Below are 18,280 nucleotides of genomic sequence, written 5' to 3' on the forward strand. Positions count from 1 at the left end.
CACTTTTACTTCCACCTTTCTTACTAGTCCATCTTTACTGGGAATAGCATTCACAACAACTCCCATTGGCCACTGATTTATTTTTGTCTGACTGTCCTTCATCAGAACTATGTCCCCTTCTTTGAGTGGTGGTGGTGCAAGCTCAGCATGCTCATTGTCAAGCATTTTTTGCATGAACTCAGTGAAGTGCACTTTCATTCCAGGTTTCTTCTGTAACATCTGTCGCACCGACCTTAGACGGCTGTGAGCATAGTCTTCTGTTAGGGAGATGTCTCCGTGGGTGACGGAAAGGGAGAGGAGCAACCCAGCTGTTTGTGTCATCTTGTGTCAACTCTCGTTCCATGATCTGAAGGAAGGATAGATCCTCAACAGAGTGAGCGAGCTGGTTGTCATTCTCTGTTGTACAGAAAACCGTTTTTCCTCGGTTATCCATCTTTGATACTGTTGTGAAAAAAATGTTGTAGCTGTCTTTCACACTTAGAGCAGGTTTAAGAATGAAACAGAAGCTCTCAGAGGCGTATAGTTAAATCAAAGCAATAGATTTATTTATCAACAAAGTTATTCAGCCCAGCCATCAAACAAGCTTGGATGCTAATGGATGAACTTCGCAGAGATTCACCATGAGACACGCTTCAACACATCAGCGTGAAACTTAATATAGGGGTCCGCCCCTTGATACACATTGGCCAAAGTCAAAGATGCAGGCGTGGCACGTTTGTACGTTATGGCGCCTGGATGGAGGCCGTGAATGTCCATCCACCTTGGCCCCTCCCAGTAGGCGTTGGTTTCCATCAGTGTGAGTGAGGTGTTGCATGCGAGAGGTCCTAAGAAAGAGCGTGTGAAGAAGCCGGGCTCAGCTGGGGCGTTGGCCCTCGCTTGAATCTCGCTGTCTTATCTATCTGAAAGATGGCTGCCTGTTCCTTGTGACGCAGTTAAATAAGTAACCTTTCACCTGCTTCTCTCTGGCCTTGCTGTATGCTGTGAGCACTGTATAAGTGGTTAATAGAGCTGCATAAGCTAATGGTTATTAAAACTACAAATATGCTAGTGATTAATTAAACTGTATATAAGTCAATTGCTACTTAAAGCTGTATATAAGCTAGCTGTTAATTAAACTGTATATAAGCTAGTTGCTACTTAAAGCTGCATATAAACTAGCTGCTGATTAAGCTGTATATAAGCTAATTTTATCAACAAATCCCTCTCTTGACGTCTGAAGGACGTCACTTTCTTTACCTTTCTGCCCTGTTCACACGCTGGTGTCTGCCTCTGCCTCTCCTGACCCTACCAGGCTGTTCTGCTCTTCCCCTACTGGGTAAGCTCCATAAGGAGGGGGTGGTGATGGTTCCTTGGAGAGGGCAGTGGTGATAGGACGGCCAACCAAAGAACGAATACAGGGTATTATACAACATCCACATGAGACCAATATTGCAATGAACACACCCACTGACACTGCTATTGACAAGATCAGGTGCTTCCATTTTCCAAACATGTTTTCCATCCAATTTCCAAATGGATTGTTCACACCTGATGCTTCCTGCATTTCGTTTGACAGTGCCCTCAGACTATTCAGTGCTTTTGTGACTGAACCGTCCGGCGCAGTGTTGTTGGGGACGATAGCGCAACACAGGTCTCCAAACATTGAGCAAACAACATGTCCAAAGCCATTTTGTTTTGCATAGAAATCAAAGAAGTGGGGGCCAGCTGCTCAGCCAGACCCTCTATTGCATCCCTAGTATGATTAGCCAAACGAAGAACATTGTAATGCACATAATTGATACGATCAACATTTTATTCACAGTTATCCATGGAATAATACTTGCGATACTCTCAAAACCTGCTGCAATTTGATATACCAATTTGTATTGATTAGGCACTCCTCTGGTTCACTCTGATTGTATCTATGTAGGTTGGACCTTTGTCCAGACTGAACTATCCTACTGCAGTTGCGTTATCAATTGGTGGAAATATGGATGCCAGAGTCATGCAATTTGATGGAGTAGCCATTTTAGTCATATTTGTCATGCATGCGTATCCTGTTGGGTCAGATTCAGGATATAGTGGTGCTGGTTCGGTGAACCTAGCTGGTCTAGCTGCAGCACAAGCTATACAGCCACCCATTTTGTTTTTGTTTATAGCATTATCAACAATTCAATTTAACCAAACATTGTCGTTTCCATGTCCTGTAGCTAATTGGATCACCTGTTGGTGGTTGCTGAAAAGTCAAATTACAAATTACAAAACAAATTATGCATTTTGCGTCAGATTACCTCGGACCTCTGCTAGAGGTCTGGACGGCTCAGATGCTGGGGCACAGTGTGACAGGTGGTGCCAAGGTGCTCCTGCTTTACCTATGACTTGGACCGAGTGTGAAGTAACCTCCTTCACTTCGTACGGCCCTGTCCACCTGGGGTCAGTCCACTTTTCTTATGAACTTTGACCCTGACCCAGTCACCCTCTCGGATGAGATTTTTTACCTTTTCCTGGTCAGCTGCACTGGTTCGCTGGACCTGTTTGGAGAGAGCCTCCGTGAGAATGATTAATGCAGTCATATATGCCTTCATTTCAACTTGCTGCACATCTAAGTATATGTACATCTATGTATCTATGTATATCTATGTATATGACTACCGTCTCTTGGAGGACCAGGCATTTGCCTCCCTGTCATTAACTCATGTGGTGAAAGATGCGTCTTATTTCCTTGTGCGCTCCTCATTGCCATTAGAGCTAGTGGTAAAATTTCAACCCATGTCAGCTTTGATGCTACACATGTTTTCGCTATTTTTGATTTTAGCGCCTGATTTGCCCTCTCTACCAGTCCTTGTGACTGTGAATGATACACTGATCCATATCTACTTCCTGCAAATGCTTATTACTGAAATGTGAACCATTATCGGAGTATCAGCTCTGTCTGCAGCCACTTCACATTATGATCCCCACAGGTGGTGCATTCGTCGCAGAAGAGGCACAGTGCTTGCATTCTTTGCAATGTTCCTTTCTTTCCTTCGTGCGTGCCTCTGATATCAGTGAGACACACAATTCTGCTGGTGCTACCACTCTGCCTTCATGGGATCTCCAAAGTCCACTTTCTCCTTTTGTTGCTCCTTTCCTTTACCATTCGGACCATTCGTATGGTCCAGCCTTCTTCTGTATGTCAATCAGTGTTTCTTCAGTGATTTCTGGTTCTTGTATGGCTATTTTCAGAATCATCTGTTTTGGTCTGTATCCTCCTCTTCGCCACATGGGCCCATCAACGTGAGCTGCTCCATGTGCGTAAGCAGAATCTGTGAAGATGTTTACTGATTTTCCTTCTGCTATTATCAAGGCTTGTATGAGCGCTTCGACTTCTGCCAGTTGCGCTGATGCTGGTTGAGGTAGGATACCTGATGCTACTATTGAGTGTCCCATATCTTCGAATTGTCTCACCACAGCATAGGATGCTGTGTTTCCTTCATCTCCTTTGTAGCAACATTCTTCCTGTTTCATAGGCAATGTGTGCTTTTGTGCATTCTTTTTGAATTTTCGATTTTCTTGCAGCTCCGAATGTGAATTTCTTTGCTTAGGAGAATTTCTTTGCTTAGGAGGATTCTTTGATGCAGCTCCTTCTCCCCCTTTTTTCTGATACAAAACTGCATTTACCATCCCTCCTCTTTGTTCAGAAACATCTAGGTGGAAAGGGAGTGAATAGTCTGGAGCTTGAAGTGCCGAGGCATGTGACAAAGTCTGTTTGAGAGTGGTGAACACCACGTCTGCTTCTTGTGTCCACACAAGTGGGGCTGAGGTGTTCCTAGTTCCTGGTTCCTTAAGCAGGCTTCTGAGACAGGTGGTGAGGTCAGCGTAGTCTGGAATGTGACTACGAGAGTAGCCTGTTAGACCCAGGAATGACAGCATATGTCCCACGGTGATAGGTCTGTCATGATGGAGAATGCTGTCTCTGTGGGCTGTGCTGACAGCCAGGCCGCTAGATGAGAGAGTGCGACCCAGGAATGTGACTTGTCTCCTACATGTTTGGACCTTGGTTCTCTTTTGAGGCCAATAGTTGCAGCAGTCATTCTCCAAATTGCACAGATAAGTGCTCACTTTTGCTGACATGACTTCCTCCTCTGCAATGTGTTCAATAAAAAAGTCTGAATTCAGTATTCCCAAATGTCCACCCGATGGAGCCAAAGCTCCTGTCCACTGTTCCTGTTGCAGTTCCTGAAGTGGCCACAGAAAGAGCCAAAACTCATGTCAAATGTCCTTCGAAATCAGTACAGTTGTACAGATGTTGTGAGACACAGTAACATTGTCAAAATTGATATTAGCAAGCAACTCAACCCCCCCCCCCCAATTGCCAGAGCATTTTGCACACTGCTGCCAAAAATGACTAAAGGTGAAGAAACAGAGAATAGTCCTACCTCTGTGGATCCAGTGAAGGCCACCTTGTCAACATCCATGTGCCCTGCAATGGCAGCACCAGCTGTTGGTCCCATGCCTGACAAGATATTCACAACACCTTCAGGAAAACCCACCTGGAAACAGAGCCAAGTCAACAAAAGCTTGAGAAATGCTGCTTGTTATGGTGGAGTCCATCTAAAAGAGGTGACTTTTGTGTCAACGAGGGTTTATGTGATTTAGGCGGCAACCTCAGAGGCTGAAAAGTGACGCCAACGCAGAAGTGCAGTTCATCGAATGGCCACTTGAGGCCACAATATGTATTGTCTCTCGTCTTTCAATTTAAATTTTTTTTTTTAAATTATAATAAATTTAGAAAATGCGTCAATGCACGATAAAGTAATTGTCCGATCAGGCAGGTCATATTTAAATTAACCACGTCAGACATTTCTAATGTTGGGGACACACACAACAGACAAGTGCAAGCTTCAACACAAGCCCAGCTCGATTAAAGGTTGAAGAATATAGAATGTGTTACTTTGATAAAACATAATTTACAAGCTGAATGGTTACACAGGAATGTAATATTTGTAAGGGATGAAATGGAAAAGATGGTCTTAACGTCCCTTTCTATCGTATTTACGATCATTTAAATGTTTTTGGTACCGTTAACTGATGGTGTGTTACTGAGGAAAAAGAAACGCAGTACCTCTTTAATCAGGCTGGCCACATAGAGTGCTGTGAGTGGCGTCTGCTCTGCCACTTTCATTACCACAGTGTTACCGGTCGCCAGGGCAGGGGCAATTTTGAAGGCCTGCATCAGCAGAGGGAAGTTCCACTGCAGGGAGAGGAGGAGACATCAGGAGTAAAAGGTATTACAACTTGACATAAATAACAAGATTACAACTACATTTTTCAGCTGTGCATGCACCCTGAATGATTTGAGCTTTCTGACTTGTGTTCTGATTTGTGTTAAGGTCACTTAACACATGGCTAAAAAATAGCCAGTCCATCAACGCAGTGGTGATGCCAAAACAGAGGGTTCAGGCCAGACAATGCCGGGTGATTCGGCAAACGAAAAAGTTTAACCAGTCTCAACTTTTGCTGCAACGTCAATAACAATGCAAGCTCATATTCCTGGTAGATTATTTCGCAACGTGAAACCCGTATTTCTACCGTTTATCTCACACCTGATCAAAATATTTCCAGAGCTGTAAAGTCCTGTGTGTCAGTATAACGAATGTGACGACCGGCTCGGGAATCGCAACATATAGGAGGGACGCAACACCAAGTTAGGTTATAAACAACCACAGCTGCCAGTTTATTTACAGGACAAGTAAACTGTAGTGCGCAAATCCCACTGCAGACCCGGGTCTGGTGCCAGGCAGATAAGAGAGAAAGAGAGAGAGCGACAGAGAGAGAGGGCGGAGCAAGGAGGCGCTTATATAGGTAATCCACGTCTTCATCCAGGTGCCTTCAATCACTCGTTAGGGAGCTGCACCTAGAAGTCAAAAGACACAGAATACACACACACCCACCCAAGCATTCACAGCAGGACTTAGAACCATACGTGACACAAACTGATAAGCCTTTAAACACATTAATCTGCTACTCCAGCCGTCCTTCCTGAATGAATTTCAGTTTACCTTAAAAAGGTGTAATAAACATCATTCAGAGCATTGATATAGCAAACAACTATTATTTAAAGATATAGTGTCTATGTGAACAGAGAATAAAGTCCCCCTCCCCTGTGAGCGTTGTTATCTGAGCATCTCCTTGCTTTGTTGACATACCAGCGCCGGTCGCGCATGCCTTTAAGAGCACACGGCGGTTACAGCTGATAACGCTGTCTCCATCTGCGTCGTTGCGGAAGTGTAGCATAAAATGCACCTTTTAAACCAGGGGTTTCCAAAGTTTACGGCTGGGATCATGATCGTGGTATTTGATCCCACAGACAACAGTTGAGCCAAGACTGCCTAATGTTGTTGTTTGACGTAACTTCAGACTACACCAAATACATGAAACCGCTCTGTCCTTTCTGACTCTGGGAAAGAAGGAAAACTGTAAAATCCCCCAAAACTGATGTATATCGGAACTATCGCTTTAAAACAGATATTTGAAACTTTTTCCTCCCTGCCTGCCTGCCTGCCCCCCCCCCCCTCACCGGTATGATCTGTCCACAGACTCCGATGGGTTCGTGTCTCGTGTAGCAGAAATAATCTCCGTCGATTGGGATGGTCTTTCCCTCCCATTTGTCCGCCCAGCCTGCGTAGTACCTGAACACAACAGGTTTCAACCCATGTTATTAAAATAGTATAATTGAAGCAGAGCTACTTCACCGTATGACTCACCTATGACTTTACACCAAAGAGCTGGATGAGCCTGTATCGTTCGCCTAGACCAGGGGTCTCAAACTCATCTTCACTCCGGGCCACATCAGCATCACGGTCGCCCGCAAAGGGCCGGTTGTAAATGTAACTACTCGTAACATATTGTTAAATAACTCTCTGCATTCACAGTTTAAAGTAGTCTTCAATGTGCTCACAATACATTTCCATGTTAAATGTACAGTAACCAGCCAAAGAGCTGCTTCTATGACTGTGTTTAAGTATCTCATAATTTTGACTTTCTATCTCAGAATTATGACTTTCTATCATAGTTATGACTTTCTATCTCATAATTTCGACAATAGGGATATTTTTATTATTATTAGTCTAACTTTAAAAAAAAATTAAAATAATTTAAATTAAAAATTAAAACTTTTTTTTTTGCTGGCGGATTCGCGGGCCACATAAAATGACGTGGTGGGCCGAATTCGGCCCGCGGGCCGGGAGTTTGAGACCCCTGGCCTAGACTGAGGCAGCCGAAGTCTTCAGTGAGAAGTATCGAGTCACTGTTATATCACGGTTGCATTTTGAAAACGTTTGTTCTTTACCTGAAAATTTTCACCACGAGGGGCAGATCCACGGTGTAGGCCATGGTGTATGGCTTCCCATTATCAAGGGTCTCCAGTTCCTGTGCAAACGACACAATATCAGAATTATGGATGAATAATGGTAACCATGGAAATAAAATAGCAGTAGAACGGACATTCAAATCAACGTAGCAGGCTGGTCAGAGCGGCGGCCATTTTTGTGTGTACCGTTGGGACCGTTGTTGTGGGCTAATTTCTGTACAAACTAAACTGATATCATGCAAATCGGGAAATGACTCAAATTTAACAACTCAATCCTTCATTCAAAAACTCACCAAAAAAACAGGTCACAGCGTAGGAAACCACATTTCTAATTTCCTGTAACCAGTGTAGCAATAAAGCAATAACTAGCCAGCTGTCCACTAGTTAGCTAGCAATTAAGGCACAATGGTAAATGGCATTTTTGGCATTTTCTCTGAATGGTGTGCAAAAAGAAAGACATGTAGAAAAGGGATGACACAACAGTAATATTGTAGAAATTTAACGACCGCATTGTCAGTTTTAGACAATCTGTACGGATCTATTCTGGTTCCTTTTTGTGTTGACATTTAACGATGACTCACAGCAAGGTAGGCAGCATCCCTCTCAATGGCATCGGCCAATCGGTTGAGGAGTAGGCCGCGATGAGAGGCGTCCATCCGTCGCCAAGGGGACCCCAACCTGAAGGCATCACATGCTGCTTTCACCGCCTTGTCCACATCTGCCTGGAAATATAAAATGATTCACTTGGTGAGTTTTAAAAGTATACTCTTGTGAAAACATATCTTTGGGGGATCAAATGCTGGAGGGCTTAAAGACAGTAAACTGAAGTCAAAACAATCAATAGCATCTGAAGTATAATCCATTTCTCTGTTGATTCATAGATCATATAAAAACTTCTGTGTCACGCTGTCAATCAATATCTAACGTTTAACATTGTTGTTGTTTTGAATCCTTCAACTTTTGCCATTTCATTGTTTGCATTCATTACTATATTTAGATTTTATTCTCAGTTTTATAATTACAATATCTGGTTTACACATCTGCCTTGTGTAGCAGATACACGTGCATTTTCATTTCAGTTGGACCTACCGAGCTCAATTTCAGCTTAGTGTTATTTTCCAGCTCCACTAAATGTCCCGTACAAATGCTCCCCTTCACTGGAACATAAATGAATGAATGAATGCAGTCTGTATATATCAGACAGTGTGTTTACCTTGTCCGCCTCTGCAACTTGACAGATGACTTCCCCAGTCGCCGGGTTGATGGTAGGGAAGGTTTTCCCACTCGTTGCATCCTGCCACTGGTTGTTGATAAAGAGCTGAAACATTCAAATGTATCATTACATTGGCTGCATTCATACCACAACAAACATTTTGTTCACTGCTGAAGTAAAATAAGTCTGATTGTATAGAAGTCTATGAGAAAATGAACCTACTTCTCACGTGATTTAACACAGCATGATGTCCATTTTGTAAATTGTTTACTAATTAAAAAATGACGTTACTGTCTTGTTGTCGTGAGGACATTTTGGAAGAGCAGGTGAAAAACACCAGAACGTTCCAGATTCAAATCTTAATTCAATTTAGTGTACCTGTATATATGTAGCCGATTACAGACTTTGATGATTACAATTCATGCAGGTGATTTTTTTCTCCGATGACATATTGCAGAAACACCCACATAGATGAAATATAGAGAGTGTATGATGATGAAGAGAATAGCCTGTTGTATAAAAAAATGCATGGAGTGATGTTCACAATTTCTCAAACAAAAGGCAAAGGAAAAAGCCCCCCTCCTTGTTTCAGAGGAGAAGAAGCACGCAGAGGAGAGGAGAAGAGGCAGCCCCCCCCCCTGCTCTCTTTCCTCCATCAGCAAGCAGGGCCGAATCAGCTGGTTGAAGTTTAAATCAAAAGGAATTTAATATACTAACAAAAGCAAATGCAGTTACAGACTGAACTAGAAAAGCATTTCCTGCTGAAAATGCGTTGGAATGCTGAAAACTGAAATTAATCGCAAAAACATTGCTGAAAATAGATATCCAATTCAAAAACAAATTGCAAAAACCTTAATAATTCAAAGACTTTAAAGATTACAAATATGAAAAGTCATATCACACCGCTCCTGAAAGAGCTGAACATTTTGATATTTGAACAGTTTCTGTGGCTTAAAAAAATTCATGATATTTGCAGGAGTATAAGTTTTAGTACAAGTATTATTCGTAGAAGTATTAGTAGCATTTGAATAAGTACTAGTAGTAGTGATATTTGTAGTCGTAGTAGAAGTTGTAGTAGAAGTATTATTAGAAGTAGAAGTATTAGTAATTAGAAGAAGTAGTAGAAGACATAGTATCAGTAGTCATAGTAACAGCTGTAGTATTGGTCGTAGTATTTAATATCACAGTAGTAGTAGTAATAGTAATGGCAGTAGAAGATGTAGCAGTAGTACTAGTAGCAGTCGTACTAATAGCTGTAGTAGTATTACTACTTTTAGTAGCATGAATAGCAGTACTAGTAGTAGCAGTTGTCGTATAAGTAACAGTAGTAGTGGTGATGAAGGAACGTTCCAAGGTTTGCTTTGGCTTTGGAGCACGTGCTGGATACGCTACGATCAGGGTCCAGGATTAACTTTTTCTTGAACGGTGTCTGAAGTGCTGGAGCAGCCTACAAACCAGAGTCATGGGGCGGGAGGGAATCTGGCAAAATTCCAATTGCGTAATCCTATTCGGGAGAGAAGTTACATCTCGTTAGGTGAAGGGTGAGGTTATTCCCGTTCATACCGTAAATTATTAACAGTGCGTCCTTCTGATTTGAATCCACGTGAGTCTGTGATGTTTACAGTCTTTTGACAGAAAAACCTCTGCATCTTACTCCTATTCTCACTATCAATCGTCCTCACTATTGATAGTGTAATTGTTGGAATGCTGTTAAGCATTCCAACAATACAGAAACCGTTCAACTATTAACTTGCTCAGCTCTTTCACCAGAGGGGTGCTATGACTTTATATTTCTAACCTTTAAACTTTTTGAATTATTAAGCTTTTTATTTTCAATGGGATCTCTATGGAGAATATTCATACACACATGATTTGTTGCAGCTGTTACGTGTTGCATCTCGGCCAATCAGACATGTGTATTGTGATAAGTTTCCTGATTCGCGTGACATTTACACTTACCGCGACACAAGAGGGAGAGACGAGGAAAGACATAGCAGAGCAGGACAGCAGTCATGTAAGCTGTAAAAGATAAAACATCTGACAATCTCCAAATGACAAAGTTTGCCAGAGATATCAGAGCCTCTCTCTCTTTCTCTCTCTTTCTCTCTCTCTCTCTCTCTCTCTCTCTCTCTCTCTCTCTCTCTCGCTCTCTCCCGCTCTCTCCCTGTCTATGTCTCTCTCTCATACAGTCATTCAGGTCTTAGAGACTTTTAGAGGACCCCCCCCACACACACACACACCCCATTTCAACATAAAAGCCCCAAAGAGTGAATTCTAATTGAAATGCTGGTGATGAAGCCAGGCATTTAATAACCTCTGTTTGTGTGTCAAACATGATGATTATGTCTCCTCTCCCCCACCCAGCACCACCCTTTCAAAATAAAAGCCCCATGGATTAACTGTATTTAAACTAGCTCAAAATTAGGCTTTTTTGTTAAAAAAAATGAATGTTCTTACTAATACTGCAACAACTACTGCTGCTGCTAATATAGTATTACTACTTCGACTATAACTTTTGCTGTTGCTACTATTACTGCTACCATCAATATTATTACTACCACTACTCGATCATGATCCCAGCCGTAAACTTTGGAAACCCCTGGTTTAAAAGGTGCATTTCATGCTACACTTCCGCAACGACGCAGATGGAGACAGCGTTATCAGCTGTAACCGCCGTGTGCTCTTAAAGGCATGCGTTTCATTTATGTTCTCCAGTCACACACACTTGTTGCCCAGTTGGCCGAAGCTAGATGTAGCCTAACTTACCTTGTTGTAGTGGACCTCCGGTTGGGTGTTGGGTGCGGGGATTGCAGCCGCAGAGTAGTGACACACTGACGGTCTGCTCAGTCTGGGGAGGGTCCGAGAAAACACGGTACGGATCATGGTGCTTTCTGTTTCCTGCAAGCAAAGGCGACTCTATAAATCTGCGTGCCCCTCGTGGAGGTCGGAGAGAGGAGGCGGGGCTAGTCCACGTTCGTGACTGACGTTACGTAAGTGAACTGCCCTTGCGCTGTCCTCACTAAAAGTTGTTTTCGTAAAATGTAGTTTTCAGCAGTAACGAAGTATAAATACTAACGAAGTATAAATACTTCGTTACTGTACTTAAGTAGTTTTTTTGGATATCTGTACTTTACTTTACTACTTATATTTCTGTTGACTTTTACTTTTACTTCACTACATTTTGCAAAAAATACCGATACTTTGACTCCGATACATTTCCCCTGAAACCTTCGTTACTCGCTACAAAATCAAATCTATCTTTAGAAAAAAATGAATCATGAGAGCAGCGTCGGGGACTGTGGTGGAACACAGACTGCAAGCCAGCAGGTTTGGTGAATCAGTGGTCCTAGCAGCAAGTTAAATCATTGATTAATCACGTTAATGCACAATTGCAAACAAGTGATCTCAAAGCCGCGGTGTTTTGATTCCCAGGATGCTACATGCTATAAGCTAGTGGGCGACTACATGAGTATAATTCCACTCTACGATGACTGATTTCATGATGGAAGCAGAAATGGAAGCACCTGCTACTCCCGCAACAAACGACGGTGGCGACGAAAACCAACACCCGTGGATCGCTAGCGAGTTAGTGAGCTGAGGAAGTGTTGACAGTTGTGCAGCACTGTTTGGCTAACGTTAGCTATAGCTAACCACCACACCATAGGATTGACGGGAGCCGAGAGAGCGCAGCGTTAGCGTTAGCATTAGTGTGAGCATTAGCGTTCGCATTAGCGTTAGCATTAGGGAAATCCTTCGCAGCTGTGTGCAAGCTGTCTGTGACGCTGAACACACCTCTACCTGCCTCAGCGGCCTGTGAAAGACTATTTAGCATCGCAGGACTAGTCTTCAGCCCAAGAAGAGCGAGACGGAATTCTCACAATTTTGAAAACCAACTTCTTTTGAAGATGAACAGGACATTTTTCAGTTACAAGTAATGACTGTGTTGTTACTTTCGGTGCTGCTTTAGTATTGATCATGTTTTGATATTTGAGTCATGTTGTGGATGATCAGATGGAGTTATGATGGTAGCAGTCGCCCAATTGCAGATTCAGCTTGAGCAAAACCTTTGTCTATTGTGTTCAAATCAGCCCATAGGAGTTTACAAGGCAGGCGTCCTTTCTCTAAACACTGACCTGATGCATCAAGTGGATATGTTTTGCTGAACATAATATTATGCATTGGCCTCTACATCCTCTAGTCTAATGAGCAGACTTATAAACGCACTGTTACAACTCCTTCATAGTGTCATATTGCTTTTCGGAGAATTATGATGATAAGTTCATAGTAGATGCAAAAGTATACTTATGTACAATATATTATGTTGAACATTGTTGCTCCTGGATGGATCACAGCCAACCCAATTATGTTCAACACAGCTCCATGTCCTTGGTCATGGTGCCACAGCACTTAAAAGAATAAACTTCATAATTCTCAAAATTCTGACCCTTTACTTTTTTATTAACAGCATTTACTTGTACTTTTACTTTCAATGAACAGGTTATGATGTTCATTTAATGTTCAGGTTGTGATGTACATTCAATATCAGAAAATTACTTTTGACACTTAAGTACTTTTGTAATTGAGTACAATAAATATCAGATACTTTAACACTTTTACTCAAGTAGTATTCTAATAGGTGACTTTTTACTTTTACTGGAGTAGTTTTCCAGTAAGGTATCTTTACTTTTACTCAAGTATGGCTTTTGAGTACTTTATACACCACTGGTTTTCAGCAATACACCCAGCTTGACAATATATTTCCCAGCACCGCATCCTCCAAGGAACAGACAGGTTGTTGTATTTGGCAAGGTTTAATGGTGGAAAATATGTAACATTTTTTGTAAAACGTAAGTGCCTTTGTAAGTACTTAATAATAGCTAGTACATCAGTATAAATGCTACTAACACAAACCAAAGAAATATGAATATAAACATGTTAATATAACTGTAAATAGTAACACACTTACAGATTAAGCTGATTTTGTGGACTTCTAGGCACAGGATTATGTGGATTGAACACAGATGCTCAGTCAATGAGTCCATGGGCACAGGCACTTCTAGAACATCACTTCCTGTTACTCTGATTATTTACACTTCGCTCACTTCCTGTTGAGTGCAGCTATTCACAATCGCCACTAGGTGTTGCTAAAGGACATATAAAATAACCAATACATTGAATACAATACACTCCAAGCCTGGCATATTAAGACATATGCCACTATGTACATATTAACCCACAGTCCTTTCTCATCCGAGTCTGTACGGGAGAACTGCTACTGTACTAAATGTAGGACTGCAGTCTTACAGTGAGTTGACCGGGCTGTCACTCAGCGACTCATCCCACCTATGGCTTTGCCCTCAGCAAGCTTTGGACTGTGTGACATGTCGTTCCCATGACTGTCTTTCTGGGAGAAAAGCAGGACCACTTCAGATATGGGTCTGGAGAATATCTTGAGTGTCTGATTTCTTGTCACTTTTACTTCCACCTTTCTTACTAGTCCATCTTTACTGGGAATAGCATTCACAACAACTCCCATTGGCCACTGATTTATTTTTGTCTGACTGTCCTTCATCAGAACTATGTCCCCTTCTTTGAGTGGTGGTGGTGCAAGCTCAGCATGCTCATTGTCAAGCATTTTTTGCATGAACTCAGTGAAGTGCACTTTCATTCCAGGTTTCTTCTGTAACATCTGTCGCACCGACCTTAGACGGCTGTGAGCATAGTCTTCTGTTAGGGAGATGTCTCCGTGGGTGACGGAAAGGGAGAGGAGCAACCCAGCTGTTTGTGTCATCTTGTGTCAACTCTCGTTCCATGATCTGAAGGAAGGATAGATCCTCAACAGAGTGAGCGAGCTGGTTGTCATTCTCTGTTGTACAGAAAACCGTTTTTCCTCGGTTATCCATCTTTGATACTGTTGTGAAAAAAATGTTGTAGCTGTCTTTCACACTTAGAGCAGGTTTAAGAATGAAACAGAAGCTCTCAGAGGCGTATAGTTAAATCAAAGCAATAGATTTATTTATCAACAAAGTTATTCAGCCCAGCCATCAAACAAGCTTGGATGCTAATGGATGAACTTCGCAGAGATTCACCATGAGACACGCTTCAACACATCAGCGTGAAACTTAATATAGGGGTCCGCCCCTTGATACACATTGGCCAAAGTCAAAGATGCAGGCGTGGCACGTTTGTACGTTATGGCGCCTGGATGGAGGCCGTGAATGTCCATCCACCTTGGCCCCTCCCAGTAGGCGTTGGTTTCCATCAGTGTGAGTGAGGTGTTGCATGCGAGAGGTCCTAAGAAAGAGCGTGTGAAGAAGCCGGGCTCAGCTGGGGCGTTGGCCCTCGCTTGAATCTCGCTGTCTTATCTATCTGAAAGATGGCTGCCTGTTCCTTGTGACGCAGTTAAATAAGTAACCTTTCACCTGCTTCTCTCTGGCCTTGCTGTATGCTGTGAGCACTGTATAAGTGGTTAATAGAGCTGCATAAGCTAATGGTTATTAAAACTACAAATATGCTAGTGATTAATTAAACTGTATATAAGTCAATTGCTACTTAAAGCTGTATATAAGCTAGCTGTTAATTAAACTGTATATAAGCTAGTTGCTACTTAAAGCTGCATATAAACTAGCTGCTGATTAAGCTGTATATAAGCTAATTTTATCAACAAATCCCTCTCTTGACGTCTGAAGGACGTCACTTTCTTTACCTTTCTGCCCTGTTCACACGCTGGTGTCTGCCTCTGCCTCTCCTGACCCTACCAGGCTGTTCTGCTCTTCCCCTACTGGGTAAGCTCCATAAGGAGGGGGTGGTGATGGTTCCTTGGAGAGGGCAGTGGTGATAGGACGGCCAACCAAAGAACGAATACAGGGTATTATACAACATCCACATGAGACCAATATTGCAATGAACACACCCACTGACACTGCTATTGACAAGATCAGGTGCTTCCATTTTCCAAACATGTTTTCCATCCAATTTCCAAATGGATTGTTCACACCTGATGCTTCCTGCATTTCGTTTGACAGTGCCCTCAGACTATTCAGTGCTTTTGTGACTGAACCGTCCGGCGCAGTGTTGTTGGGGACGATAGCGCAACACAGGTCTCCAAACATTGAGCAAACAACATGTCCAAAGCCATTTTGTTTTGCATAGAAATCAAAGAAGTGGGGGCCAGCTGCTCAGCCAGACCCTCTATTGCATCCCTAGTATGATTAGCCAAACGAAGAACATTGTAATGCACATAATTGATACGATCAACATTTTATTCACAGTTATCCATGGAATAATACTTGCGATACTCTCAAAACCTGCTGCAATTTGATATACCAATTTGTATTGATTAGGCACTCCTCTGGTTCACTCTGATTGTATCTATGTAGGTTGGACCTTTGTCCAGACTGAACTATCCTACTGCAGTTGCGTTATCAATTGGTGGAAATATGGATGCCAGAGTCATGCAATTTGATGGAGTAGCCATTTTAGTCATATTTGTCATGCATGCGTATCCTGTTGGGTCAGATTCAGGATATAGTGGTGCTGGTTCGGTGAACCTAGCTGGTCTAGCTGCAGCACAAGCTATACAGCCACCCATTTTGTTTTTGTTTATAGCATTATCAACAATTCAATTTAACCAAACATTGTCGTTTCCATGTCCTGTAGCTAATTGGATCACCTGTTGGTGGTTGCTGAAAAGTCAAATTACAAATTACAAAACAAATTATGCATTTTGCGTCAGATTACCTCGGACCTCTGCTAGAGGTCTGGACGGCTCAGATGCTGGGGCACAGTGTGACAGGTGGTGCCAAGGTGCTCCTGCTTTACCTATGACTTGGACCGAGTGTGAAGTAACCTCCTTCACTTCGTACGGCCCTGTCCACCTGGGGTCAGTCCACTTTTCTTATGAACTTTGACCCTGACCCAGTCACCCTCTCGGATGAGATTTTTTACCTTTTCCTGGTCAGCTGCACTGGTTCGCTGGACCTGTTTGGAGAGAGCCTCCGTGAGAATGATTAATGCAGTCATATATGCCTTCATTTCAACTTGCTGCACATCTAAGTATATGTACATCTATGTATCTATGTATATCTATGTATATGACTACCGTCTCTTGGAGGACCAGGCATTTGCCTCCCTGTCATTAACTCATGTGGTGAAAGATGCGTCTTATTTCCTTGTGCGCTCCTCATTGCCATTAGAGCTAGTGGTAAAATTTCAACCCATGTCAGCTTTGATGCTACACATGTTTTCGCTATTTTTGATTTTAGCGCCTGATTTGCCCTCTCTACCAGTCCTTGTGACTGTGAATGATACACTGATCCATATCTACTTCCTGCAAATGCTTATTACTGAAATGTGAACCATTATCGGAGTATCAGCTCTGTCTGCAGCCACTTCACATTATGATCCCCACAGGTGGTGCATTCGTCGCAGAAGAGGCACAGTGCTTGCATTCTTTGCAATGTTCCTTTCTTTCCTTCGTGCGTGCCTCTGATATCAGTGAGACACACAATTCTGCTGGTGCTACCACTCTGCCTTCATGGGATCTCCAAAGTCCACTTTCTCCTTTTGTTGCTCCTTTCCTTTACCATTCGGACCATTCGTATGGTCCAGCCTTCTTCTGTATGTCAATCAGTGTTTCTTCAGTGATTTCTGGTTCTTGTATGGCTATTTTCAGAATCATCTGTTTTGGTCTGTATCCTCCTCTTCGCCACATGGGCCCATCAACGTGAGCTGCTCCATGTGCGTAAGCAGAATCTGTGAAGATGTTTACTGATTTTCCTTCTGCTATTATCAAGGCTTGTATGAGCGCTTCGACTTCTGCCAGTTGCGCTGATGCTGGTTGAGGTAGGATACCTGATGCTACTATTGAGTGTCCCATATCTTCGAATTGTCTCACCACAGCATAGGATGCTGTGTTTCCTTCATCTCCTTTGTAGCAACATTCTTCCTGTTTCATAGGCAATGTGTGCTTTTGTGCATTCTTTTTGAATTTTCGATTTTCTTGCAGCTCCGAATGTGAATTTCTTTGCTTAGGAGAATTTCTTTGCTTAGGAGGATTCTTTGATGCAGCTCCTTCTCCCCCTTTTTTCTGATACAAAACTGCATTTACCATCCCTCCTCTTTGTTCAGAAACATCTAGGTGGAAAGGGAGTGAATAGTCTGGAGCTTGAAGTGCCGAGGCATGTGACAAAGTCTGTTTGAGAGTGGTGAACACCACGTCTGCTTCTTGTGTCCACACAAGTGGGGCTGAGGTGTTCCTAGTTCCTGGTTCCTTAAGCAGGCTTCTGAGACAGGTGGTGAGGTCAGCGTAGTCTGGAATGTGACTACGAGAGTAGCCTGTTAGACCCAGGAATGACAGCATATGTCCCACGGTGATAGGTCTGTCATGATGGAGAATGCTGTCTCTGTGGGCTGTGCTGACAGCCAGGCCGCTAGATGAGAGAGTGCGACCCAGGAATGTGACTTGTCTCCTACATGTTTGGACCTTGGTTCTCTTTTGAGGCCAATAGTTGCAGCAGTCATTCTCCAAATTGCACAGATAAGTGCTCACTTTTGCTGACATGACTTCCTCCTCTGCAATGTGTTCAATAAAAAAGTCTGAATTCAGTATTCCCAAATGTCCACCCGATGGAGCCAAAGCTCCTGTCCACTGTTCCTGTTGCAGTTCCTGAAGTGGCCACAGAAAGAGCCAAAACTCATGTCAAATGTCCTTCGAAATCAGTACAGTTCTAAACTTA

At 42.7% G+C, this 18,280-nt stretch overlaps 1 protein-coding gene across 5 annotated transcripts; it reads right to left on the reverse strand.

Moving 5' to 3' along the window:
• Positions 1-529: 529 nt before the first annotated feature.
• On the reverse strand, positions 530-13,614 carry LOC306781726 (aldehyde dehydrogenase, mitochondrial-like). Of its 5 annotated transcripts, none has more exons than XM_079274719.1 (9): positions 13,510-13,614; positions 11,310-11,441; positions 8,544-8,648; positions 7,912-8,052; positions 7,310-7,389; positions 6,539-6,650; positions 5,084-5,212; positions 4,398-4,511; positions 530-2,525 (listed from the first exon to the last, which is right to left on the reverse strand). In XM_079274719.1, the coding sequence occupies exons 2-9, from the start codon at positions 11,424-11,426 to the stop codon at positions 2,385-2,387; spliced, it is 939 nt and encodes a 312-aa protein (XP_079130845.1). In that variant the 5' UTR covers positions 11,427-11,441; positions 13,510-13,614; the 3' UTR covers positions 530-2,384. The 5 variants fall into 5 exon arrangements, with proteins under 5 accessions (XP_079130845.1, XP_079130846.1, XP_079130848.1 ...); XM_079274720.1 differs by lacking the exon at positions 13,510-13,614 and adding an exon at positions 12,068-12,870; XM_079274722.1 differs by lacking the exon at positions 13,510-13,614 and adding an exon at positions 10,503-10,562 and having other exon boundaries at positions 11,310-12,057.
• Positions 13,615-18,280: the final 4,666 nt, after the last annotated feature.

This window comes from Melanostigma gelatinosum (genome assembly GCF_949748355.1).
Source record: "Melanostigma gelatinosum genome assembly, chromosome: 9".
Lineage (NCBI taxonomy): Eukaryota > Metazoa > Chordata > Actinopteri > Perciformes > Zoarcidae > Melanostigma > Melanostigma gelatinosum.